This window comes from Natator depressus, chromosome 7, assembly GCF_965152275.1.
Source record: "Natator depressus isolate rNatDep1 chromosome 7, rNatDep2.hap1, whole genome shotgun sequence".
NCBI lineage: Eukaryota > Metazoa > Chordata > Testudines > Cheloniidae > Natator > Natator depressus.
Window position 1 is genome coordinate 80,121,885 of NC_134240.1, and position 25,976 is coordinate 80,147,860.

Here is a 25,976-nt window from a genome sequence, read left to right on the forward strand (position 1 = left end):
AGATTGAACAGCCTACTGTCAATTTCCATGAAATCTTTAACCTCTTAAACAGTAAAGACAGATGTTACCTGTGGTAGCTTTTTGTCAGATAGAACCATCCTCCCTGTGCCTTATTTCACATACAGCAAGCTATGAAAACATTTAGTTGAAGGTGGGCAGCAATAAATTAACACACCTACATTAGCAGACATCTGTTTTGGTCACTACATTCAGCACAGTACCCAAGACCAGTTCTTTGCAAAGTAACTGCTCTACAGGTATGTAACTGTGTGTAGACTAGCAATCTAGCCAATTAGAAGTTAGCAATAACTCACCCCAGATTTATGGTATTGGGTGGTTTGTTTTTTAAGTTAGGGAATGGTAAGATCCAGTGTTTTACTCCTCCTTTAAAGGGCTTTTTTACTTCTGTATACCCCAAGGCAGGTGTTAACATATTGGATGAAGTGTAACTGCATGTAACCTCTTACTATTTTGTCCAAGTCCTTGTGTGGGACTTGCTATCCTGAGACCAAATAAATGAAGACAGGGGTAAGAAAATCAAATACAGAGGCACATTGTTCTTTAAAAGTACTGTAAAGTCAGAGCATTTAAACTGACAAGCCTGAATCAACTGAGACTGGCTAAGGGTTGCTATCTGAATTCAGAGCCTTTCATTTCACGACTAGCATTCCACTCTACCTTCATGACGATTGTCTACACTAGCAAATTACAGTGTATTACCAGAACACAGCCCTGTTTACTCTTAGTTGAAGTGAACAGTTTTTGTGTTATTCTTGAACTAAGGCTTGCACTTTCTGGAGGGTGGGAAAAGCATAAGCAGCAGTTGGAAAATTAGGATGCTGAATAAGCGTCATTGGTTTATGCTGAATGGCTCTTGTGATCTCAGATGGAAATTGGCAGATGGGGAATTTGAACTCCTTGATTCCTCCATCCTATGAAATATAGTCTGAAAATTGATGCCAAGTGCATGTATATATTATATTGGTAAATAACAGCTTGTGGGGGGAGTGGAGGGAAGGGAATGTTCTTCCCTGAGCCATCCTGTTCTATCTGTGAACTTAATTATGGCATCCTGAAATTATACAACCACCATTTATTGCAAACCAGATTAAATGAATAACATTAATCTGAAAGTGTAGCAATAAAAGCATAAGAAGGCACTGAGATTTTTACACATCAATCATACGATTATGAAAGTGCTTTACAGATGAGAGAGTGAGAACTAATAATAGATGTGGGGGAAAATTAAGTTAGAGCTGTCATATCTGTTTTTATCTCTGACTCAGTAGCAAATGCTGCTTCTGCTCTTTAATGGCTCTGTTCCAGCAATATTTTGGCAGAAGCTGAGTCCCAAAATAAATCATACCCTCTCCCTCCATTTTGCACACTACTTTTCTATAGCATGTGACTACATTATTAAACATTTTTATCAATGGAATTAAGTTCACATATTTTAGCTAGAGTTACAGGACAAATTTCCAGGAAAAAAATATTGATTCTCATAGTTCTTTATGTTTGCCGAGTGATCAGCATTCTAATGACTCTAATGTCTAGAAATCCAAAAGAGATTGCTGATTGTCATTTACTATTCTCTACCATTTTAAGATTTAAAAGTCATTCTTTGAAGAGCTAACTATTTTCCAAATCCACTTTAAGGACCTTCCTTTGTTTTTCATTTGCATGTTGTGAAAAGATAAGTACTTGTCTATACATTTGTAACTTTTAGCAACAATTTAAACTCTTAAATTTAACTCAGCCATTACCCATTGTCTGTCTATTAGAAGTTTATATGAACCCTATAACATAATTTAGATTGGGTCCTTAATGTGTATATCCAGGCAAATTAAAACAGAGTTTCTGATCTCCAGCTTCTTCTATATGCATGTCAGTTACTTTAACCTTTGGGCTGTTAATGTGACCTAACTCAGCCTGACATCTCTATCAACCTATTTCCCTCTTCTTTTTTATTTTTAAGATCTTCCTGCAGTTTTTCTTGCCCAATGTCTTGACTTCCCCTACTCTAACCCTCACCTTGATATCCATTCCACTGAAACAGCCCTCACTAAGTGCTTGTCTACACAACACCCAACTTTTTGCTGTACATCAGATAACATGCCACATGGAAGCCTCAGCACTATGGCTGGTGTGTCCTCTGTAAGTACATGTGGTGTGCTATGGACTGACGGCATGGCATTCTTAGAGGATATCCCATGGGCCTTTGGTGCTGAGTGTGCATTATGGGATGCATAGTAGATGCCAGGATAGTTCAAATTTTTAAAAATGCCATGATTCAGCTGTCTTCATCCTTTATTTCCTTTATGGTTGGGCTAGTGCCATTTTTGAATTCTTGTTGGCCAGCATGGACCCAACTGCTCCATGACATTGCTGTCAACCTCAAATATATAGAGGCTGCTTGGCACGCATTTCAGCAAGTAAAGCCAGATGAGTTTGACTTTGGACTTCACCATCTGCACAACTGAGCAGATGATATGGTGGCGGCGGCAGCTCCTTTGGTATCAGGAGGGTCTTCAGTAGCAGTGGAATTGGGATGTGGATGAGGAAGATGATGATCCCAAGCAATTCATAGTAGAGGACCAGTCCCTGAAGCATCTTCACAGCATGCAGTGCCATTTCTGGGTTTGGAAAACCAGCATGGATTGGTGGGAAAAGATCATTCTGCAGACTTGGGATGACTACCTGCGGTGAGCTGAACTAACCCGGGAGCTGCAGAAGCAGTATACTGACATGCGGTGCCCCATACTCAAGAACAAGCTGATTGCAACTGTCATCCAGAAGCTGTCCACTCCTGAATGCAGTTGATCTGTATGAACCAATTTGGTGTGGTGAAATCAGCTTTGGGACCATTGTCATGCAGGTGTGTGATGCCATGGAAAAGGTACTGTTGCACTGGGTTAGAACATAAGAATGACCATACTGGGCCAGACAACTGGTCCATCTAGCCGAGTATCATGTTTTCTGACAGTGGCAAATGCCAGTTGCTTAAGAGGGAATGAACAGAAGAGGCAACCATCGAGTGATCCATTCCATCATGCACTCCCAGCTTCTGGCAATCAGAGGCTAGGGACACCCAGCACATGGGGTTACAAACCTAACCATCTTGATGAATTGCCATTGATTCTTCCATGAACTTATCTAGTTCATTTTTGAACCCTCTTATAGTTTTGGCCTTCACAACATAGCCTGGCAATGAGTTCCACAAGTTGACTGTGCACTGTGTGAAGATGTACTTCCTTTTGCTTGTTTTAAATCTACTGCCTATTAATTGGGTGACTTCTGGTTCTTATGTTATGTGAAGGGGTAAGTAACACTTCCTTATTCACTTTCTCCACACCAGTCACAATTTTAAAGTTACAAAGTTTGGTAATGCTCAGGAGGTTATTGATGGCTTTGCACATAGGGGATTCCCAAACTGTATCGAAGCAAGTGATGGGACCCATGCATACTATTTGCCCCTCCCCCCACCATTAGGGCTTAGAATTCATAAACAAGCAGGCATATTTCTCCATGGTGCTCCAAAGGCTTGGTTTGGAGGTTTATGGACATAAATTCTGGGTGGTCAGGAAGGTTCCACAATACTAGGATCTTTCAGAACTCAGCTCTATTTAAATTAACAGAGAAAGGACTGTTTATTCCTGGAAACACTATGGACGTTGATGGTGTGGTCATTGCTCTTGGGAGACCCAGCTTACCCTCTGCTTCCCTGACTAATGAACTATTCACAGGCCTCTTGAACAGAAGGAAGGACCAGTTTAACTACAACCTCAGTAGTTGCAGGATGACCGTGAACAGTGCATTTGGTTATTTGAAAGGTAGACGGCACTCTGGAACAGGTTGGACACAGCAGAAAAAAACATGCCAAAGATTATAGCAGCATGTTGTATTTTCCACAGTATTTGTAAGAGTAAGGAGGAAAGCAGTGGGTGTGAGCTAAAGTGCAAAGATTTGCTCAGCAGTTTGAACAGCCAGCAAGGCATCCAATACAAAATGCAAACAGCTGGGGCAATATTGTCAGTGGTGCCTGTTCTTATTTTGAGTTTCAGGCCTGAAATTGTGCAGTTGGCCATCTAGCTGTTAACCCATGGAGGGAGGTGGAAGTATTTTGTGTAGTTCAGTGTTGTTTATGGTGGGTGGAAGTACAATGTTGTGGCAATTCCTATTGTACCTTGTGTCTTTGCCAACATGTTTGTAAAACCTTATGAATTAGTGCAAATATTATTTTAGGTGTAAAATTAACTGACTCCTTATGAATGAATTTTAATTTTTTTTTAATTATTAACCAACCTATTATGTAACAAACAGATGAAATGCAAAGTAATGCATATTGGAAAACATAATCCCAACTATACATATAAAATGATGGGGTCTAAATTACCTGTTAGCACTCAAGAAAGAGATCTTGGAGTCATGGATAGTTCTCTGAAAAATCCACTCAATGTAAAGGGGCAGTCAAAAAAGCAAACAGAATGTTGGGAAATATTAAGAAAGGGATAGATAATAAGACAGAAAAAAGACAGTTACCTTTTCCATAACTGGTGTTCTTCGAGATGTGTTGCTCATGTCTGGAGGGTCATGTGGGAGTCTTTCAGGCCATGCAGTTTTATGTCCGTCTGTTCCGCAAAAAGAGACTTGCCATCAAACGGGAGGTCCTGCAAGGAATTCTGTGCCTCACTGGACAGCCCAGACAGCAGGAGCCACAACACCCCTCTCATGGACACCATGGAGGCTGCCTTCTGTGGCACCGGCAGAGCAGGCTGTCTGGCCTGACCCATCGATGGACAACTGTGAAGGGAGGCCGGGCTGACATACGACCTGCCGCTGTCCCCAGACCGGGAGGAATGGCGGCACCAGGAGCAGTGCCCACCACGAGAGTGTGATCCTGACGTGGAGGAACGATACCGCCTGTAGTAGCTGCTCTGCGATTGGCTCCGGCGGGCGGATCCATGACAGGAGGCAATGGCGATTGACGCCCAGGGCTGTGGGAGCAGTGCCGTGGCGGGGTCCTGGAGCGAGACGACGAACAGGAATGGCATCAACGTTTGCGTCGCGACTGGCTACTATAGCCCCTCTGAGACGAGGACCTTCAGCGTCATCTGCCTCAGTCCCGTCAGTGTCCGCTCCTCGAGGCGGAGCAGTGCCTGAAGTCTCTGTCAGTCGGAACCCAGCCAGACAACCTGGTGGGGGTCGACGGCGACCTGCATGGACTATGCATGGGATGGTCGCTGAGCGGCGAACGGCATTGGGAATATTCCCACGACCGATACCAAGTCGAGGTGAATGCAGAGATCCCAGCGGCAGCTTGCCTCTGGACTGCGGGGCCAACATTAGCAGTGCTGGAACCAGCATGCACATAACGTCCTGGGCCACTTGCAGGGCCTCTGGCATGCAGGGCATCTGGACATCCAGGGAAGCCTGCTCCAAATGAGCCGGGCTACTCTACTCGACCTGAGTCAGAGGCCTAGAGGCCGTTGGGGACCGAGGACTGCCCAACGTGGGTCTAGCCTCTCCATCAGTCTTGCTCTGGTGCCGCAGTGGAGAAGGCCTCTTCTTAGCCTTCTTGGCATGCCCCGCGGATGGGGAGCGATGCCAACTGGTATATGGCACTGGGGGGTCGCTGCACACCAACATCGTGGTACCCGGTGCCAATTCGGAGCAGTGCGCTGGAGTTGGGGTCAACACCGACTCCATCAGGATGGCCTGGAGCCTAATGTCTCTCTCTCTCTCAGTCCGAGGCTTGAACGATTTGCAAATCTTGCAGCAATCGCTGAGATGGGTTTCACCCAAACAGTGTAAACCGTCCACGTGCGGATGACTTACTGGCATCGGTCGCCTACAAGTGTCACACGACTTAAAACCCAGGGCGCGGGTCATGCCCTGGCCCAGGCGCACTAACTAATCTAAACTAAAACTAAGCAAACTACTAACTACAGGTACCATACACTGAACGAACAAGAGTTCTGGGGAAGAGCTGCAGCAAAGCTGGAGTAGATCAACTTGGAAGCACTTTCACTGGCGGCAAGAAGGAACTGAGGTTGGGGGGAGCGCGCAGTGCCCCTTATACTGCGCCATGGAGGCGCCACTCCAGGGGTTGCTGGGGTGCTCCCCTACTGGTACTGTTATGGGAAAAACTTCTGATATCGGTGCATGTGGTGAGCACGCATGCCTATTGTGGAATACACCTGAGCAATCATTTGAAGACTATCATCATATTGCCTCTATATAAATCCATGGTATGCCCACATCTTGAATACTGCATGCAGATCTGGTTGCCCATCTCAAAAAATATACTGGAATTGGAAAATGTTCAGAAAAGGGCAAAAGTTATTAGAGGGTGTGGAATGGCTTCTATATGAGGAGCAATTAATAAGACTAGGACTTTTCAGCTTGGAAAAAAGACAACTAAGGGGGGATATTATAGAGGTCTATAAAATCATGACTGCTGCGAAGAGAGTAAATAAGTGTTATTTACTCCTAATAACACAAACACTAGGGGGTCACCAAATGAAATGAATAGGCAGCAGGCTTAAAACAAACAAAAGGACACATTTTTTCACACAATGCATAGTCAACCTGTGGAACGCCTTGCCAGGGGATGTTGTGAAGGCCAAGACTATAACAGGGTTCAAAAAGGAACTAGATAAAATCATAGAGGATAGGTTCATCAATGGCTATTATAGATTTCATAGATATTAAGGTCAGAAGGGACCATTATGATCATCTAGTCTGACCTCCTGCACAATGCAGGCCACAGAATGTCACCCACCCACTCCTGCAAAAAACTTCTCACCTATTTCTGAGCTATTGAAGTCCTGAAATCGTGGTTTAAAGACTTCAAGGAGCAGAGAATCCTCCAGCAAGTGACCCATGCCCCATGCTACAGAGGAAGGCGAAAAACCTCCAGGGACTCTTCCAATCTGCCCTGGAGGAAAATTCCTTCCCGACCCCAAATATGGCGATCAGCTAAACCCTGAGCACATAGGCAAGATTCACCAGCCAGATACCCAGGAAAGAATTCTCTGTAGTAACTCAGATCCCACCCCATCTAACATCCCATCACAGACCATTGGGCCTATTTACCATGAATATTTAAAGATCAATTAATTGTCAAAATCATGTTATCCCATCATACCATCTCCTCCATAAAATTATCGAGTTTAATCTTAAAGCCAGATAGGTCTTTTGCCCCCACTGCTTCCCTTGGAAGGCTATTCCAAAACTTCACTCCTGATGATTAGAAACCTCTGTCTAATTTCAGGTCTGAACTTCCCAATGACCAGTTTATATCCATTTGTTCTTGTGTCCACATTGGTACTGAGCTTAAATAATTCCTCTCCCTCTCCGGTATTTATCCCACTGATATATTTATAGAGAGCAATCATATATCCCCTCAACCTTCTTTTAGTTAGGCTAAACAAGCCAAGCTCCTTGAGTCTCCTTTCGTAAGACAGGTTTTCCATTCCTCGGATCATCCTAGTAGCCCTTCTCTGTACCTGTTCGTTTGAATTCATCCTTCTTAAACATGGGAGACCAGAACTGCTCACAGTATTCCAGGTGAGATCTCACCAGTGCCTTGTATAATGGTACTAAAACCTCCTTATCTCTACTGGAAATACCTCGCCTGATGCATACGAAGACCACATTAGCTTTCCAGAGATGGTGTCCCTAGCCTGTTTGCCAGAAGCTGGGAATGGGCGAGAGGGGATGGATCACTTGATTACCTGTTCTGTTCATTCCCTCTGGGACAGCTGGCATTGGCCACTGTCGGAAGACAGGATACTGGGTTAGATGGACATTTGGTCTGACCCAGTATGGCCATTCTTGTGTTCTTCCACTGAAATGATATACAAAAAAAAAAAAATCTTGTCTAATTACAAAGAACACTTTCATCAAACCAGCGGTGAAAAAACAACAACAACAAAATGTAACAGTGCCGTGCAGGGCACAATGCAAGTGAGGTGTTGGGCTTAAAGTCACAGGCAAGTATACATCTTGGCTTTTTCTCTTCTGTTTTGTGGGACTTCAGACATGGAGTGCCATGTCAAAGTTACCAGAATGGTAGAGGGATCAAAAGACTGCTGGGGTCCCAAGTGCCATAGTTCTTGGTGTCCTAGGCTGGGGTCTAGGAAGGGAATGTCCTCTGGGAGCAGTGGTGCAAGAGTGGGGGAGGGGTGTTTGTTTACAGTAGTCTGTGCTGCATAACATGGCTGGATGCTGGACTACAGTACTGCATTGCTGGTAACATGTACTGCAACAGGGCCTTTTGGCTTTGCATTGCCTCTGCATCTCCTTGTCTTTCTCCATTCTGCCTTTGGCCATGGCAATGTTTTCTCTAGCACCTACCATGCTGTCCTTTGCCACTGCAATGATCTCCCTGGAAAGCTCCTCATCAGTTTCCCTCCCTGTCTTCAGTTATTGCTTCCACCTCTCCACTTTTTCTTTTTTTTTTTTTTTTTGGACTCTGTAACGATGTCTGCAAACATTTTATCACAAGTTTTCCCATTTTCTCCCCTCACATTTGTCAGCTGCTCAGCCTTACTCCTCAGTATCTGGCCAGTGCAGTGCCATAGCTGTGGGGTTATTATTATTTATTTTTAAAGGCAAGTAGTTATTTGTTTATATTCTAAGAAGGCTGTAATAGCATTCTTTTTTCATGCATTTCTGGCTTTTCCATTCTGAGATTCCTCCCAGACTTGGGGGAATCTCAGAGACAGTAAGTGATGTGTGCACTGGGATTTTTGTCTATGCCGTACATGCTGTGTGGTTTTGCCATTGTGACTTGGAGGCTGGGGTGGGAATTATCTTCATCATCTGGATTTGCATTGCCTTGGAGGTGCTTATATGGTATAGGAGGGGTTATCAGGTGAATCTGGGGGTGAGCTTAACAGTATTCTACATGCCCTGTAGGCTGTCCTGACTCTGGATGATGATACATTGAGGTGGGTGACTAGCAGTCTGTGACTGGCCTTATTCAAAAAAGACATTCCAGCAAGATACACGGTGAAATGATTCACCAAGATGGTTGGTTCCCCCTCCCCCACAAAGTGGAAGGGAGTCATGAACTATACTGGAGGGAAAGGCTGTGTGGCTTTTCCTCATAATCTCCTAACAAAAACGAAGCAATTTCTTAGCCTTAAATTTTGCTTTCTCTCCCCCGCAGACATGTTGAAAGTGCAGAGAAAAACAGATAGGGTCCTGCGATGATTACTTGAAGCATTCGCTGGTACCAGTCTGTAAGAATGCATGTTCCAGGGCATTTACAGAAGAGCTGTACTCTTTGTGGCTTTACAGGCATGCACTGTCCATGTCTACCTCATGTAAAATGAGAACACCAACCAAACTTCTTTTCCTGTAATCACTTTCTGCATAAACTTTACATTTCACACAAAATAATGTTTTCCTTATTTGAATCTTTTATGGGAGCAGGTGAGGTAGAGACTGCCGTTGTGTCATGCTGGCCGCCATCCTGAGGTGGTGAACACATTTTATTTTTGGTTGTGTATGGTTTTGGTGAGGGTTTTTTTTTGGGGGGGCGAGGGGCACATCCACCAGGGACAAGAGCTGAGGGAAGGGGGAAAAAATAGATACATGGACATGTCCCTTTCTCAGCATGGGCCTGAGAACAGTTGGTAGTTAGGGCTTTAGCATAAGACGAGACCATTTGTCCAGCCAGAGCAGCCATCACTTTGGAAAAGGGTACCAGTGTGGGAGGAAGAGAGGTGGGAGAATGGACAGCATGGGCCAATGGATGGAGGGACGGACACGGACATTCACCTGCAATGGCTGCAGCCATGGGGCACCTGGAACAGAAGCTAGCATGATAGTATAGCATTATAATAATAATTAATAATAAAACTTAATAGTAAAATAATTTTAAAAATTTAAATGTACGTGTCAAGGTTCCCTCCATAGGATCAGCCTCCTCCATCCTGTTTTGGGTTGCTGTCTGGGAATCAAAGTTAGTTGCTGCAGGGCAGGAATCAGTCTTCAGCCTGGCTGGCAGCAGGGTCCTGAGTCCCAACAGATCAGACTTTCCAGAGAGATCTCTTCACTGGCCTCCTTGTGCTCATGAGTCTTGCTGGTCATCCTTGGGGAGGAGGGGTGTGTGGAGTGAGATTGCAGGCAGCAGCTTCCACACACTGCCTGGGGTAGGTGGTCCAGTAGTTTGATAAAATCCTGTCCAGTTCCTCTAAAAATTGGCAGGTTACCTGTCCCCTGCTAGATGTTTTCCTCCTGTCCCTCATTTTAACATAGGTGCTCCTAAGCGGTTTGCTTTTTATCCAGCACCATTTGGCGTCTCAGTCATGGACTATAGCAGACATCAGCCTATCAATAACTACAAAATGGTCTTTACTGTAGTGGCTGGCCACAAAAGATTCCTGCCCCAACAACTCTCCCCAGAAGGCAGTGAGACCCAGGGTCTCGGTGAGGCTTCAAGCTGCTGCTCAAAGCACATTATAAGGCTTCTGAAGTATTGCAGGTATTGTGATTAAACAGGCATCCAGGAGCAAATAGACAAAATCTGACTATGCACCAGCTTATAAATGGGGGAGAGGACAGCCAGGGATAATTTAGCCCCAGAGCAGGAGAGGAGGCACAGGTAAACAGACAAGTCAGTAACGGTCACCCGCAAAGCAGTGTAGGACAGCCAATGGAAGACTGCCAAAGTAGTTCTTAGCAACATTGTGTGCCCGCAAACAAGAGTCACTTTGAAACAAAAGTTTGCACTTGAAACTAGACTCCAGAGTTTGCGATAAATGCAGAGTTAGTACCCTACAGTGAGTTACGCTGTGTATATGAAAGCATTTTCAAAGTGGATTAATGTGAAAAGTTGCAATTAAACCAATCTTGTAAACAAGTCTTAAGTCACCCTAACCTCTTCCTTTCAAAGTGTAAGGGTATATTCTCCATCATTCTCAATCTTTTGTCTACTGTTGACATCAGCTACCTACTTCTTGAGTCTAGCACTGGGCAAAATGTTTTTGTTGAAAAACTCTTTGTAAAAAAAAAAATTGGCTTTAAAATCCAAATGGAAATTTTTTAAATTTTAAAATTCTCCAAGTTTGTGGATGAAATACCAGAAAATCAAAAAAGTTTTGTTAAAAAATGTTGGCTTTCCCGTTTCAAAAAATCTGGAAGAGTTACTGAAAAATTTTCAAATACTGGATATTTTTGGGGAAGAGGATTCAATTTTCTACTGAAAAACTGGAATAAATTGTGCAAAATTTTTGGCCAGCTCATCTTGACACCACTTGGACTGCTAGATCTCTGTCCTTTCCTGAGCCATCATCTGTCTTGCTATGTGATCCCTCAGCATTATATTCATTATTTCCTCCCCTCTTTTGGTACTCCCCAGGGCTTTTCCCTTATGATATTATCTGCTCCTCTAACCTTCCAGTACCTTTATATGGATACTCTTCTCCTCTGACCTCTCCCATTTAGTCCATGTGCACAGTTTCTTATCTCTCTCTGATAGCTCCTCGTAAATATGGTGCCATTTTCTTTCCCAATAAACACAGCAAAAACAACCCAGCATTTCTTTCCTCTCCCCTCCCCCCACCCAACTTCCACCATTGCTACCCTCTGGAGGAGCTGCATCAATGCTAGCCCAAAGTTGAAGAGCTGCTAAAAATTCTCACAATTCTCAGTGACTATTTCTTTTAAAAAATAATTCTTTACAGCTATACATGTTATTGGTAATAAACACTAATGAGAGTTCTGCTTCTGTTGGCATCTTCTCTTTGAAATTAACTGTAATCCCAAAAGTTTATATTTTGGTAGTTGTAATGTTCTGTTAAAAACTCATCTCTGAATCCATAAGGACATTATCCTCAAATGGAGCGTCTTACATACATTACAGGAAATCAGATAAAATATTTTTTGCCAAAGTTACCATATTAACCAGTGGCTACCTCACGAAGGAAGAGACATCAAGGACAGGAATGGCATCCACAACATTTACTAAACTTAACAAATGGAAATCAATGATATCCAGCATCAGAACAAAACTGAGAATTTTCAACTCCAAGATAGCTGTATGTTAGCACTGAAACTATGAAAGCTGGAGATCTACCAAAACATCAGACAGAAAACCAGAAACCTTCATAAATAAGTGCCCACAAAAGATTCTAGGCATTGGTTGGAAAACCTTCATCACCAACAAAGAGATCCAAGAAATAACCAACCAGCAGCTCATTGCCAGAATCAGAAGAAAGCCCTGGGGCATGTATTTTGGATGCCAACACAGTCTCCCATATGAAGCTTCAAGTGGAAACAAACTGATGCGAGCAAATGAGGGTGCCCAAGAGAAACCTTAAGAACCACCCTTACCATGGGGAGCAGAGCAGTTGATCTCTACATCTTAAAGTGGATGGAAGCAGCAGCAGCAAAGAGGAAACTAATTTCTGCCCAGTGCACCAACATTGGCCCAGGAAAGATGTAACATCAAATTAAGTTACCAAACTTGAGATACATCGTACCAAACAAAACTGTGCATGAATTGTAGTGTTAGAATCAGCTACCCATCAGAATTCGCTATCTTGCTCAAGCAATCTGAAGTCCCTACCGTGGCATTTTTAGATCCTGTTTTGCAACCAGAGAAAGCTTGCAGCCAGCGTGGAGAAGATCATGCATTACAATTAATCCACCCAGTGTAGCTATGCACATTAAACCCAAAACACTATCAATCACTGGGGCCTTGTCCAGAAAACGTTTAGCCCACACCCCACACATGTAACCCATATGCTTATACTGCAGTTGTGTTTTGTTTTTTTTCATAAGTCCAAAGAGAGGGACAGAAGAATTGGGGAGGAGAAATTGATTTCGGTTAGGATACTGTGGCCCAGATCCTCAAAGATCTTTAGGCTCCTGCCTTCTGTAGAAGTTCCTGGGGTGGGAGGCGCGGGTTATGGGTAGCTAAAGTAAAATGGGGGGGAGGGGGGGGAGAAGGGAAGAGGTAGCTCATTCTAACGGAGGAATAGCCGATCCCTCAGAATAAGCTACCCCAGGAGAAAGTTGGGAGTAGCTACTTCGACAGGGAAGCAAAAACTGATTTGCCGAGTCCAGCCAGCAATTTATTATTTAAAGGTGAGTTTTGCCAGAGGGAAAGTACATAGAAATTGCTCTTCCTACCCCCAAACAACGCGGTTCTAACCCGCAGCAACTTTCCCCAGCTGTCATTTGCCCGACAGACAGCAAGCACCGTGTGCTGCTTACTTCCCTCCAGGGCAGCCAGCTCCCTGTGGACCCCGTCCCCACCCCGGACGCCTCAGCCCCCCGTCCCAGCACACCCCGCGTGCGTCTCCTACCGCCCCCACCTGCCGCGGGCCGAGGAAAGCCCTCCCTCGCCCTGCCCGGGTTGGCTGCCGGGGCTGAGCGCCTCCAGCCCCTCCCGCGGGCTGGCCGGGAATGTCAGCGCGGTGAGCCCTGGGCAGCTGCCGGACTCTGACCTTGCACCGGGGAAGGCACCATGGCGTCCAGGCTGCTGCTCCGCGTCCTCCGGCGCGCCCTGCCCGGGTGCGGGCGGACTGCGGCCCCCGCCAGAGCCATGAGCCTCGGGGGTGCGTACAGGGGGGGCGTGTGAGGGCTAGTAGGGGGCAGGCAGGACAGGTGCACGGGGGCGTGTGAGGGCTGGTAGGGGGCGGGCGGGACAGGTGCACGGGGGCGTGTGAGGGCTGGAAGGGGGCAGGCAGGAGAGGTGCACGGGGGCGTGTGAGGGCTGGTAGGGGGCGGGGGGACAGGTGCACGGGGGCGTGTGAGGGCTGGTAGGGGGCGGGGAGACAGGTGCACGGGGGCGTGTGAGGGCTGGTAGGGGGAGAGGGGATAGGTGCACGGGGGCCTGTGAGGGCTGGTAGGGGGCAGGCAGGACAGGTGCACGGGGGCGTGTGAGGGCTGGGAGGGGGCGGGGGGATAGGTGCACGGGGGGCCTGTGAGGGCTGGGAGGGGGCGGGGGGGATAGGTGCACGGGGGCGTGTGAGGGCTGGTAGGGGGCGGGGGGATAGGTGCACGGGGGCGTGTGAGGGCTGGAAGGGAGCGGGGGGGGATAGGTGCACGGGGGCGTGTGAGGGCTGGTAGGGGGCGGGGAGATAGGTGCACGGGGGCCTGTGAGGGCTGGGAGGGGGCGGGGGGGATAGGTGCACGGGGGCGTGTGAGGGCTGGTAGGGGGCGGGGGGATAGGTGCACGGGGGCGTGTGAGGGCTGGTAGGGGGCGGGGGGACAGGTGCACGGGGGCCTGTGAGGGCTGGTAGGGGGCAGGCAGGACAGGTGCACGGGGGCGTGTGAGGGCTGGTAGGGGGCGGGGGGATAGGTGCACGGGGGGCCTGTGAGGGCTGGGAGGGGGCGGGGGGGACAGGTGCACGGGGGCGTGTGAGGGCTGGAAGGGGGCGGGCGGGACAGGTGCACGGGGGCGTGTGAGGGCTGGTAGGGGGCGTGTGAGGGCTGGTAGGGGGCGGGCGGGACAGGTGCACGGGGGCGTGTGAGGGCTGGTAGGGGGCGGGGGGATAGGTGCACGGGGGCGTGTGAGGGCTGGTAGGGGGCGGGGGGACAGGTGCACGGGGGCGTGTGAGGGCTGGTAGGGGGAGGGGGGATAGGTGCACGGGGGCCTGTGAGGGCTGGTAGGGGGCAGGCAGGACAGGTGCACGGGGGCGTGTGAGGGCTGGTAGGGGGCGGGGGGACAGGTGCACGGGGGGCCTGTGAGGGCTGGGAGGGGGCGGGGGGGACAGGTGCACGGGGGCGTGTGAGGGCTGGAAGGGGGCGGGGGGGACAGGTGCACGGGGGCGTGTGAGGGCTGGAAGGGGGCGGGGGGGACAGGTGCACGGGGGCGTGTGAGGGCTGGAAGGGGGCGGGGGGGACAGGTGCACGGGGGCGTGTGAGGGCTGGTAGGGGGCGGGCGGGACAGGTGCACGGGGGCGTGTGAGGGCTGGTAGGGGGCGGGCGGGACAGGTGCACGGGGGCGTGTGAGGGCTGGTAGGGGGCCGGGGGGACAGGTGCACGGGGGCGTGTGAGGGCTGGTAGGGGGCCGGGGGGACAGGTGCACGGGGGCGTGTGAGGGCTGGAAGGGGGCGGGCGGGACAGGTGCACGGGGGCGTGTGAGGGCTGGGAGGGGGCGGGCGGGACAGGTGCACGGGGGCGTGTGAGGGCTGGGAGGGGGCGGGCGGGACAGGTGCACGGGGGCGTGTGAGGGCTGGGAGGGGGCGGGCGGGACAGGTGCACGGGGGCGTGTGAGGGCTGGTAGGGGGCGGGCGGGACAGGTGCACGGGGGCGTGTGAGGGCTGGAAGGGGGCGGGGGGACAGGTGCACGGGGGCGTGTGAGGGCTGGTAGGGGGCGGGCGGGACAGGTGCACGGGGGCGTGTGAGGGCTGGTAGGGGGCGGGGGGATAGGTGCACGGGGGCGTGTGAGGGCTGGTAGGGGGCGGGGGGACAGGTGCACGGGGGCGTGTGAGGGCTGGTAGGGGGAGGGGGGATAGGTGCACGGGGGCCTGTGAGGGCTGGTAGGGGGCAGGCAGGACAGGTGCACGGGGGCGTGTGAGGGCTGGAAGGGGGCGGGGGGGATAGGTGCACGGGGGCGTGTGAGGGCTGGAAGGGGGCGGGGGGGATAGGTGCACGGGGGCGTGTGAGGGCTGGAAGGGGGCGGGGGGGGATAGGTGCACGGGGGCGTGTGAGGGCTGGGAGGGGGCGGGGGGATAGGTGCACGGGGGGCCTGTGAGGGCTGGGAGGGGGCGGGGGGGATAGGTGCACGGGGGCGTGTGAGGGCTGGGAGGGGGCGGGGGGATAGGTGCACGGGGGGCCTGTGAGGGCTGGGAGGGGGCGGGGGGATAGGTGCACGGGGGGCCTGTGAGGGTTGGTAGGGTGGGCAATATAAGTGCATAGGGGCATGTGAGGGCTGGTAGGGGTTATAGGAGTGGGCCAGGCGGAATGGGGGCAGGGGAGTGATGGCTGGGAATGAGGAGTGAGTGCGGGTGATCAAGAGATGAGAAGCTGGGGGCAAGGGATAAGGTGTCAGCCCCTCAGGGGTGTGTAGAGGGTGAACAATCTTGGCAAAAGAGAAATTCCTCCACCGCACTTCTAGCCAATTAGTCTGTGGTGCTGAATCTAAGTTGGAACTGAAATAAATCTTTTCATCCAGTGCTTTAGGGATGTGACTTTATGTTTATTTGCCATTCAGCCAAGCCACAGGAGCCCTGAAAGCCCTTCATTCACACACAAGTGACATTGAGCTCAATGGTGCCTAGTGGCAGAGTGAGAGCTCATTGTGGTGCCATCAAAGGAGAAAGGTTCAAATCCAGTTACTGATTTATAAACTGTCACACAGATGATTTAAGCTGGAAAATGGGCTAAAACTATAAAGCAAACAGAACAAATCAAAACAAAAACCAACAGACATGCTCTCTGGGGACATGTCTTCATTTGGGATTTTGCACTGGTGTAGTTGGGGCAAAAATCCTTAATGTAGACAAACCTTAATTAAATTAGGAGACAGAGTGAAAATGGAAATATATCAGTGGAATTTTCCCACTTTTAGGACTCTTTGATGCACATAGGAAGCCAAATTGTTCTTCCATCACATTGGTGCAGTATCAACAAGAATCCTGCTTAAACTTTGTGTATGTGGCTGCTTTTACTAATGATTAACAAACAGGGGTAGGATGCTTTCAACAAGAGGCCCTTTACTCTGGAACTCTCTCTTGGTCCAACAAAGACTAAAGCTCCAATCCTGCAAGCTGCTCCCTTAGGTGTGCCCTTAGGCTTGTCTTGAGTCACACTAACTACACACAGTGTAAAATTAATTTTTGATGGGACTACACACAGGTGCAGGAGTCTGCCTGCATAAATCAGCTTGTAGATCTGGAGGCCTTAGTTGTTGACCTCTAAAGTGCTGTGCAAGATTCATCTATTCATATGGGATTTTCACAGGGGGATATTGGGAGGAATTTAAAGGTTTGGAATTTTTCTAGAGGGCAGAGGGAGAAGGTGAGTGTTTTAGTGACCAATTTGTAACTGTGTTGTTTTCAGTTTTTGTAAAAGAACAATACTTCAGTGTAGGAGGATAGTTCATTAGCGGATGGTGTGGAATGTATATGTATAAATTTGTGGATGACACCAATACCCTGGAAGGGATTTCAAGCACTTTGGAGAACAGTATTAGATTTCAAAATGATTTTAATAAATTGGAAAACTGGTCTGAAATTAATATGATGAAATTCAATACAGACAAGTGCAGCATACTGCTCTTAGGAGAAAAAAATCAAATGCACAAATACAAAATGGGGACTAATTGGATCAGCAGCAGTACTGCAGAAAAGGATCTGGGGGTTATAATGGATTACAAATTGAACATAAGTCAACAATACAATACTGTTGTGAAAAAGGCAAATGTCATTCTGGGCTGCATTGACAGGTGGGTTATATGTAAAAGACAGTAGGTAACGGTTCTACTGTACTCAGCACTGGTGAGAGACCTCAGCTAGATTACTCTTGTCCAGTTTTGGGTGCCACTCTTTACAAAAGATGGGGACAAATTGGAGTGTCCAAAGAAAAGCAACACAAATTATTAGAGGTTTAGAAAACACGACCTATGAAGTATAGTTGAAAGAACTGGGCATGTTTAATGTAAAGAGAAGGCTGAAGAAGGAAATAACTCTTTATAACAGCCCTTGATGTATTTGAAGATGACAACGATCAGTTGTTCTCCATGTCCACAATGAAGTAATCAGCTTAATTTGCAGCAAGCAAGATTTAGGTTAGATATTAGGAAAAACTTTCTAACTATAAGGATAGTTAAGCACTAGAACAGGGAGGTTTTTAAGAAGACATTAGACAAGCATCTGTCAAGAATGGCCTAGGTATACTTAATTCTGCCTCTACCTAGGAAGATGAATCTTGAAGTCACTTGCAGCCCTATCCTTCTGTAATTGTATGATTGGCCAGCTGTGGTGGTGGTTTCTATTAGATGTGCAGTTGTCCACTAGGGATGAGACTGGTGCTACCTTAAATGTTAACTTTTGGACACTATCAGCCAAGGCTGAAACTTCCATTTTTCGTCACCTGTTCTAATGAAAAAGTAAGTGTCTGAACTGGTGCATGGTCTCATTTGTGGAAGCAGTCATTGTGAGGGGATTCTATATGGCAAAGGCTGTAGCCTGGACTGCCCTGATTTGATCACTTTGAACTATCCCTTTGTTATACCAGAAGAGGCCCCAGGCAATGTGAAAAGAACCAATGTCCAAAGAACAGTCAGATGGAGTGGTTGTAAATAGTACAATATCTAACATCTAATGTGGGGGCCAGATTATCCCAAATCTACCTCTGACAGGGTTCTCATACTACTGATCACTACTGGAGACAGATTTCAGAGTCCAATTTGCAAATGAATTCCAATTCAACAGTCTCTCGCTGGAGTCTGGTTTTGAAGTTTTTTTGTTGTAATATCGCAACTTTCATGTCTGTAATCGCGTGACCAGAGGGATTGAAGTGTTCTCCGACTGGTTTATGAATGTTATAAATTGGAATTCATTTGCAAATTGAATACAATTAACTTAGGCTTGAATAGAGACTGGGAGTGGCTAAGTCATTTTGCAAGGTAACCTATTTCCCCTTGTTTTTTCCTCCCCCCCCCCCCATGTTCTTGTTAAACCCTGGATTTGTGCTGGAAATGGCCCACCTTGATTATCATACACATTCTAAGGAGAGTGATCACTTTAGATAAGCCATTACCAGCAGGAGAGTGGGGTGGGGGGAGGTATTTTTTCATGCTTTGTGTGTATGAAAAGATCTTCTACACTTTCCACAGTATGCATCCGATGAAGTGAGCTGTAGCTCATGAAAGCTTATGCTCAAATAAATTGGTTAGTCTCTAAGGTGCCACAAGTACTGGAGACAGGATACAGGACTAGATGGACCTCTCTCTGATCCGTATGGTAATTCCTATGTAATGTCTTATTTCAATCAAAAATGCTTTGCAACTAAAAAATTGAATGGACATTTATTTATGGTGCTGTCCAGGACATGGGTTTAATGGTTTGCTTCAATCATTAGCTGAATCTGAATTTTGGATAAATATATAGAATACTGCTGTATTTTATTCCTATTTAGGTATTCCCAGTGATGAGGAACAGGCAACTGGACTTGAACGGAAAACTCTAAAGGCTATGAAAAAAGGACAGGTGAGTTTAATATTGAATAATTAATATTCAGACAAAATAAAAAGCATTACGTTAGAGCTAAGGTTGTAAATATATCAGTAACTTGAAGGAGGGAAATGCAGAATAGAATATGTTAATTAAAAACAAACCAAAGTCTGTAAGGCAAGATATTCAAAGTTAAGAATACACTAACTCACACCCCGTAAGTAAGAAAACATTTGGGAAATGCAGAAGTAAGGTCCCTTAAACCTCAACTTTGCATTCTTACCTCCTTACAGGGAGGCTGTGAAGCATAATTAAATATACATTTGAGATTCTTGTATGAAAAGTTCAATATAACTACAAAGTACCATTTTCTGTTGAGGAGAGCCTAAGGCCCTGATTCTGCAACTGGATCCCTTTGGCCACCACACATCCACATGGAGGGCTCTGTGTTGGTCAATGATCCACACATGCAGCTCCAGTTGCAGGATTGGGACCTAAGTGAACTATCTGGATGTGATGTGCTACGTTTGATTAGGTATGAGACTAGGTGTTACACCTGTGTTTCAAACCGAGATTGATCACTGACTCATTATGTTGCCTTGGACAATTTCCTTAACTCTCACTATGTCTGTTTTATGGTCTGTAATATTTGCCTCTCACAGGGATGTTTGAGGCAACATCAATGTTTTAAAGCACTTCCTGGATCCCAATAGGATGAAGGTTGTTTTATAGAAAATAAGAATTTATAAAGCCACTGTGTGTGGCAGAGTAGCAAATAAGACTTAGAAGTTCCTTGCTCCTACCCCTCCATGCAATTCATTGGACCACATTGCCTCTCCATTATTTCCTCTGTATTTCTGTAAAGGTCTCCTTCTCTCCCATAAGGCCTAACTGACTTAATTTTTCAGTGATTCTTAGAGTCCTTTAGGAAGTTTGCATCTAGCTAGTGGACATAGTAAGGCTTGTAAAGAATGCACAAACTGCTTTTAAGACCTGCACTGGTGCAGAGCAGGACTGGGCCCTAAATAATAAGCCTCACCCTTCACACTATTTGAAGATGGACCAACAGAACAAGACAAACCGAGTTTCTAGAGTAAGCTGGTTTTAATGTGTGATGAGCCAAAACACCCTCACAGAAGTAAAAGTTACAAAACTGTTTACAAAAAGGAGAAAATTCTTTTGAAAACTCTCTCAAATATTTTTTCATTTCTCTCAGGTTTCTCAGAATATTTCTATTTTAGCATAATATTGCACATGAAAGTTCAGGCAGATTAGCCTTTATTGGATGTCAGGAGGGGGAATCAAAATAATCATGTATTGGAGTACTGCGTTCAACCCTGACTAGGGAGAGACTAATGTGCCTTCATAAAAAGGCACTATAAATAGCACATAGCACCCCTGTGCTTTAGGCAGCTAGTATGCTGTCATGAGTTCAGCACGTATTTTTAGTGGCACAAAAGCTGCCACTAATTGTTGATACTCTAAACTGATTCTTGCAGGTGAACTGACACCCTGTACAATAACTTTGACAGATTAACTCTCTCCCACTTGACAAATCAGTATCTAACATAATAAGATTTGACATTCCTCATCTTCCCTTCTGTTAGTTTCATGTACCTGTATGCTGGTATTCTAAAGATGATCTATCTGTGTTCGGATGACAGAACAGCAGCAATTTAATTACCTTTATTTTATATATGTGACACAATCTTTAATACTACTGGTTAACAATGTTCTTGGTCTAGTAACTGAGATCCAGGTTTTGTTCTTCTCTCAAGGATCCATATAGCATACTCAAACCCAAGGGATATGCAGGAACTAGAGAGGATCCTCATATTGTTCCATCCATCAACAAGAAGAGGCTAGTAGGCTGTATCTGTATGTATCAGTACAACTTGGTGTATGTTTTTAGTTCACATACTATCTAAAGCTATAAAACATGAATTGCTTTATAGTAGTTTTTGTTTTAATACATCTACATTAATACCTCCAAAAAGTTCACTCTCAAAATTGATCCTCTTTTCTCTATAGGTATTCAGTCATATCTGCCTATTTTAGTGACAAAAATACATTTTCATTTTTTAATGCTTCTGCTAACATGGTAGAGTGAATATAGCTAAGAGTGGGCTGGCTTCTATTCTTTCTTGTGTATCAAAGAAGTTCTGATTTCAGGATTGGTTAACACCTTTGCAATCACCTTGAAGGAAAGAGGGTTGTACAAGTACCACTGAGCACACCATCTAAAAACAATAGGGGTTGTGTGTAAGATAAGGCATAATTTGGACTTTAGAATGTATGTATCATCGCCAGGGAGAAATCATGTTGAGTTAGTGGTTTGGAGCATGTTTACTTAGAAGTTGAGAGATGACAACTTGAAATGTCACTTTTAGTTATAAAAGAGCACTTATTTGGGGCTAGTTATCCATAAGGAGAATCAAAGCACTGGCATTAACAATCAGTGTGTTTTAGGCATTAAACTGAGTTGAGGCTGGAAAACCAGTAAGTGAAGAGTAGCACTCACTGCAAATAATATGGGGGCGGCAGTTGCAATATGATACTAGCAAAGGAATTTCCATAGTTAAGGGAAGTTGCTCACTTGGCTTGGAACTTCATAGCTGCTGTGGTGCATATGCAGGGATGAAGATGTCTACCACTACCAGACACAAACCAGCAAGGGTGTATTGTAATGATCAGCTTACAAAGAAATTAGTATAATTAGTGTCTGAGGCATGACTGAATGAAAATCAAGATACCCTATTCTATTTCCATTAGTTATAAAAATGGTCCCACTTTGAATAGTGGTTAGGATCTCAAAAAATGATAGAAATCATGGTGGTCGTTACTGAACAGTATCTGCTTTTAAGGAATCAGTAAAAGAAAGACAACAGAAGTATCATGAGGCCATTCTAGGGTTACAACTGCACTATTTGAGTTCTCTGGTGCCAGCCCTGTGCAAGATTGAGCATTTTAAGGTGTATGTAAGTTTTCCCAAAAGCTAGGTTTTTTTTTCCCCCCCAGGAGAGTGATCATCATGCACTTATTCAGCCACAAGTAAGCCTTCAAGTTCATCGCTTGTTGTTTCACCCCTCCCCCCCCCCAATCCAATCCAAGGCACATTAAAATATAGACTAACAGTGATGGAAATTGCCACTACCATCAGAAAAGGAATGATGAGACAGGGTTGCTCATTTTCTATGTTGATTCAATTATTGAACCCTTCACTGAAACTTTAAGATGCCCACTAGGTTAAGAATTCTAGCCCACAGGGCACTGTAGAATGCACAATGCTTTCATTGCACATGTGACAAAAGACTTGAATCTGACAAATCAAAAGAGGCATGAACATTTAATTTTGCTTTTCCTTTCTCACACCAGGTGAGGAGGACAACTCTGCTGTCATTTGGTTCTGGTTGCATGCAGGAGAAAGCCAGCGTTGCCCATCATGTGGTGCTCACTACAAGCTCGTCCATCATGATGTCCCACATTGAAAATCTGTGTTATTTAACTGACCCAAAGTGGATTTCACTGTGTCTAAACTGCACAATATGATGTGCACTTAAATCTGCATGCAAAATATTTTACCTTCATATTTGGTTTCTATTGGATTTCATTTAAAAACTCCAATCTTATTTTACCCTCGGTTAATTAAAACTAAATGCACAACATTGTAGAAGTGTGTCATGGGTTATCATCCTTCATAAAACTGAGGATAAATCAGAGTAGTTCTAACAGTACTGGTTAATAAATGTGGGCTGGTTTTCTTTCTCCCATCTCCAATAAATTTCTAGTCTTATGACTAAAGCCCTACCAAATTCATAGCCATGAAAAACACATCATGGACTATGAAAAATCTGGTCTCCCCTGTGAAATCTGGTCTGGTGTACTTTTTACCCTATACTATATGTGCTCAGCTCTGAAGGCAGCAAAGTAAGGGTGGCAATACCACGACCCCCCCTACAATAGCCTTGTTACCCCGTGTTGGGTCAGGCTCCCCACTTTGAGAAACGCTGAGTGTTAAGGACTTTGTTTATATTTTGTTGTTTTTAAAATACATATTCATGGCTTATTACAACACCATGAAATTTAACCTTTAAATATCTGAAACCTTGCAATTCAAGATTTTAAAAGTGCTACAATTGTGAAATTTACAAAAATGGACTGAATTTGGTAGGGCCCTACTTGTGACTTCATTTTTGTTGGTTTCTTGACTCTCACATGGTGGGAGTATGCCTGCTAACAGTAGTATGTGAAGAAAGTTAGAGGTCACACCTGAGCTATAAGCATGTACATGTATTGCAATCATATACCACCAGGAGATGGTTATAGCCTTATTTACATTTGCCCTGTGTTGTGCTGAATTATGTCAATACAACAGCCACAGCCAGGATGGTCTCAATATTCTAACTAGTCTTTTGCTTAATGAAGTTACATTCTGATTGAAGAAATATGCATGATATGTGCATCCATACATATGAACACGTACATGAAGCAACAAACTGTTTATTCAAGTATTTTATTTTAGCTTTGTTTTCACTGCATTTTAAAAATCTAAAAAAAAATAAATATTTGTTTCACAGCTGAAAGTCACATATGTATCAATAAGACGTAAGTATGCTGGAACTTAACCAGTCCAGGAAAGTCAAATCTGAAAATGTGCCATTAAGCACAGTCATCTCAGAGTACTTATATTAAAATTCAAAAGAAGTTCCAAAAAGGGTTAAAAGGGTATTTCAAATGCATTTTAGCTGGAAGAAGGTGACCAAAAACTACACACTCAACATTTAAAAATGAAATATTTGAACTCCTGATAGCAACTGTCTTGCTCCTCCTTTGTTTTTAACCTATGACTGCAGAGGTTGGATTCCCAATGCTAAATTAATCCCTCATAATTTTATCAATTTAATTATACCATCAGTAATAAGATTAAATTACCTATTGAGTCTTCTCATCCATCTTAACAGAAACCAAATTTGCAGTTTTGCACCAGCACAAGTAAGTGATTGCACCATGGAAATTGGACTGTACATCATAAAGGGCAGCGTCATTTCAACCATCATTGTTTTCATTAAGTTTTCAAAAAGAAACAAACCAAAAAAAAACCCCACCACTGGAAAAATACATCTCCAGAATCACACTTCTTTTGTTAAAAGCCATAGAATAAGCTCAAGTTTAATTACACGCAATAGAAACCATACTGCTATCAGAACTGAAACTATTCTATTACAAAGCTTTATTTACAAAATGAAAAATAATCAAATGGGACTATCATAATAGGAAAAAGTGTTTTCACCCCTGTGATTGAAAAAAATTAAGCAAGTCTTTCATGCACTCATACGCTAAATTGTTTTTATAATATGTGAAATGCTGAAATTCACCTTAGTGAAACTTGAGTCTCATTCACAGTCTCATTTTTATTTTAAGATGACAAAAACATGGTTCTATACAAGCTGTGTATTAACAGTTCATTTTTGTAAGGACTTTTTGGCTTCCATGAATATTCATATCACTGAACATTTTGTAAATAACCAGTTGTTACATTGTCAACTTGTCCACTGAATTTACCACCACAAGAAAGACACAAAGAATTAGTTTAATGCTCCCACATTAAACAACTACAATATCTCATTTCTAAAGTTATACTAAACTGAAGCCTTCGTTGTGATCTATTGCCTGGATCAGCTTAGATTTTAGGGTCTCTTTGTCTGTGTATTTTGGAAGATCAAGAAGATTAAAGCAAGTGTGAGATACTGGAAGATACCCTTCTCCACCTCCTGTTGGCTGGATGACGAGTTTAAGACACTTCATTCCAAGAATAGGAATACGATCACTGCCTGTTAAAAACACTGCCAAGAAAAACAGAAGAATGAAAGCTGGAGAAAGAGTAACTACTCTCTGTTTCACAATGATAGTTTCATGCAATATTACACTTCTAAATCAGTATTTTCATTTTTCAATTCTTTTATTACATGGCTAGCTTTTTACATTAAGCATGATTTTTAATTAAAAATAGTAAATGAATGCTGCTTTGTACATATAAACTCTGATTCATGTATGTCTTATTCTGTTTATATTGTCAAATGTGTGTCAAATAGAACAAAGTCCCTCTTTTGCCAAGGTTTACTTATTTAGAGAGCAGTGAGTACACATCATTTTTGTGGACACTATCATATTTGCAGGTAACTAAGTAACCAGGTATTAATCTGTTCAATATCAATTACATGGGTCTGCCCTGGATTTGAAATGACTGCATGAGCCATTACCAACAACTTTGTTTCTGACTAAGGGAATTTCGTACACAATTGTCCTCCTTTTATATGTTACTGCAGCCCAGCATCTCCCACAATTCTGCTATGCCTGGGCTATTCCACTCCTGTGCACTTCCAGCGGTGGTTTAAAGCTGCAGCACAGCCCTTGCTGGCCACACTCCCTTTTCTCCAGCTTGCTGCCAGATTTGCTGCCTCTGCAGAAGCAGTCAATCACAGTTCTCTTTGCTCCTGGCCTTTCCTTTGTCTCTTTATTTTCTTTGTTTTTGGGTAGTAGTGAGCAGCATTCTTTGTTTTCTACTCCTCTCAGCCCGGGTAGTCAGCAATTCAGTGGCTGAGCTCCTCTGCCCACTTTCAGGAATGGCACAGTAGCCACACAAGCACACGGATAAGCCCAAATAAGGCTGCCTCACAGATAGAGCACTAACAGACTGCATGGAGGGTGAATTATGCCCTCGCTTCTCAGCCAGCTGATTCTACCACCATGACACAGCGCTTTGAGTTGGACAGACATGTTAGGAACCATTTGCCCCACAAAAAGCTGCAACTTCACTACAGAAAAGCCTGACAGAGG

General features: G+C 45.0%; 2 protein-coding genes across 5 annotated transcripts in view; one reads left to right on the forward strand and one right to left on the reverse strand.

Annotated features, from left to right (window-relative positions):
- The first annotated feature begins 13,389 nt into the window (after positions 1-13,389).
- Positions 13,390-25,038, forward strand: LOC141990952 (cytochrome c oxidase subunit 5B, mitochondrial-like). The gene is made up of 4 exons (XM_074958880.1): positions 13,390-13,574; positions 19,105-19,175; positions 20,918-21,017; positions 22,515-25,038. The coding sequence occupies exons 1-4, from the start codon at positions 13,484-13,486 to the stop codon at positions 22,625-22,627; spliced, it is 375 nt and encodes a 124-aa protein (XP_074814981.1). The 5' UTR covers positions 13,390-13,483; the 3' UTR covers positions 22,628-25,038.
- HERC4 (HECT and RLD domain containing E3 ubiquitin protein ligase 4) overlaps positions 23,677-25,976 on the reverse strand; it is an 81,674-nt gene continuing 79,374 nt past the window's right edge. For all 4 annotated transcript variants that reach the window (XM_074958879.1, XM_074958876.1, XM_074958877.1 and 1 more), the window contains one exon: positions 23,677-24,982. In XM_074958879.1, coding sequence (XP_074814980.1) covers positions 24,774-24,982 — 209 coding nt within the window. In that variant the 3' untranslated portion in view covers positions 23,677-24,773. The remainder of the gene's footprint in view (positions 24,983-25,976) is intronic.

What these genes read in the sequence shown, in the direction of transcription:
- LOC141990952 (XM_074958880.1), top strand. Translation starts at nt 13,484, where the DNA reads ATGGCGTCCAGGCTGCTGCTCCGCGTCCTCCGGCGCGCCCTGCCCGGG. An exon ending in AGGCTATGAAAAAAGGACAG is followed by an intron (nt 19,176 to 20,917) that starts GTGAGTTTAATA and finishes TCTTCTCTCAAG; the next exon opens with GATCCATATAGCATACTCAA. An exon ending in GAGGCTAGTAGGCTGTATCT is followed by an intron (nt 21,018 to 22,514) that starts GTATGTATCAGT and finishes TTCTCACACCAG; the next exon opens with GTGAGGAGGACAACTCTGCT.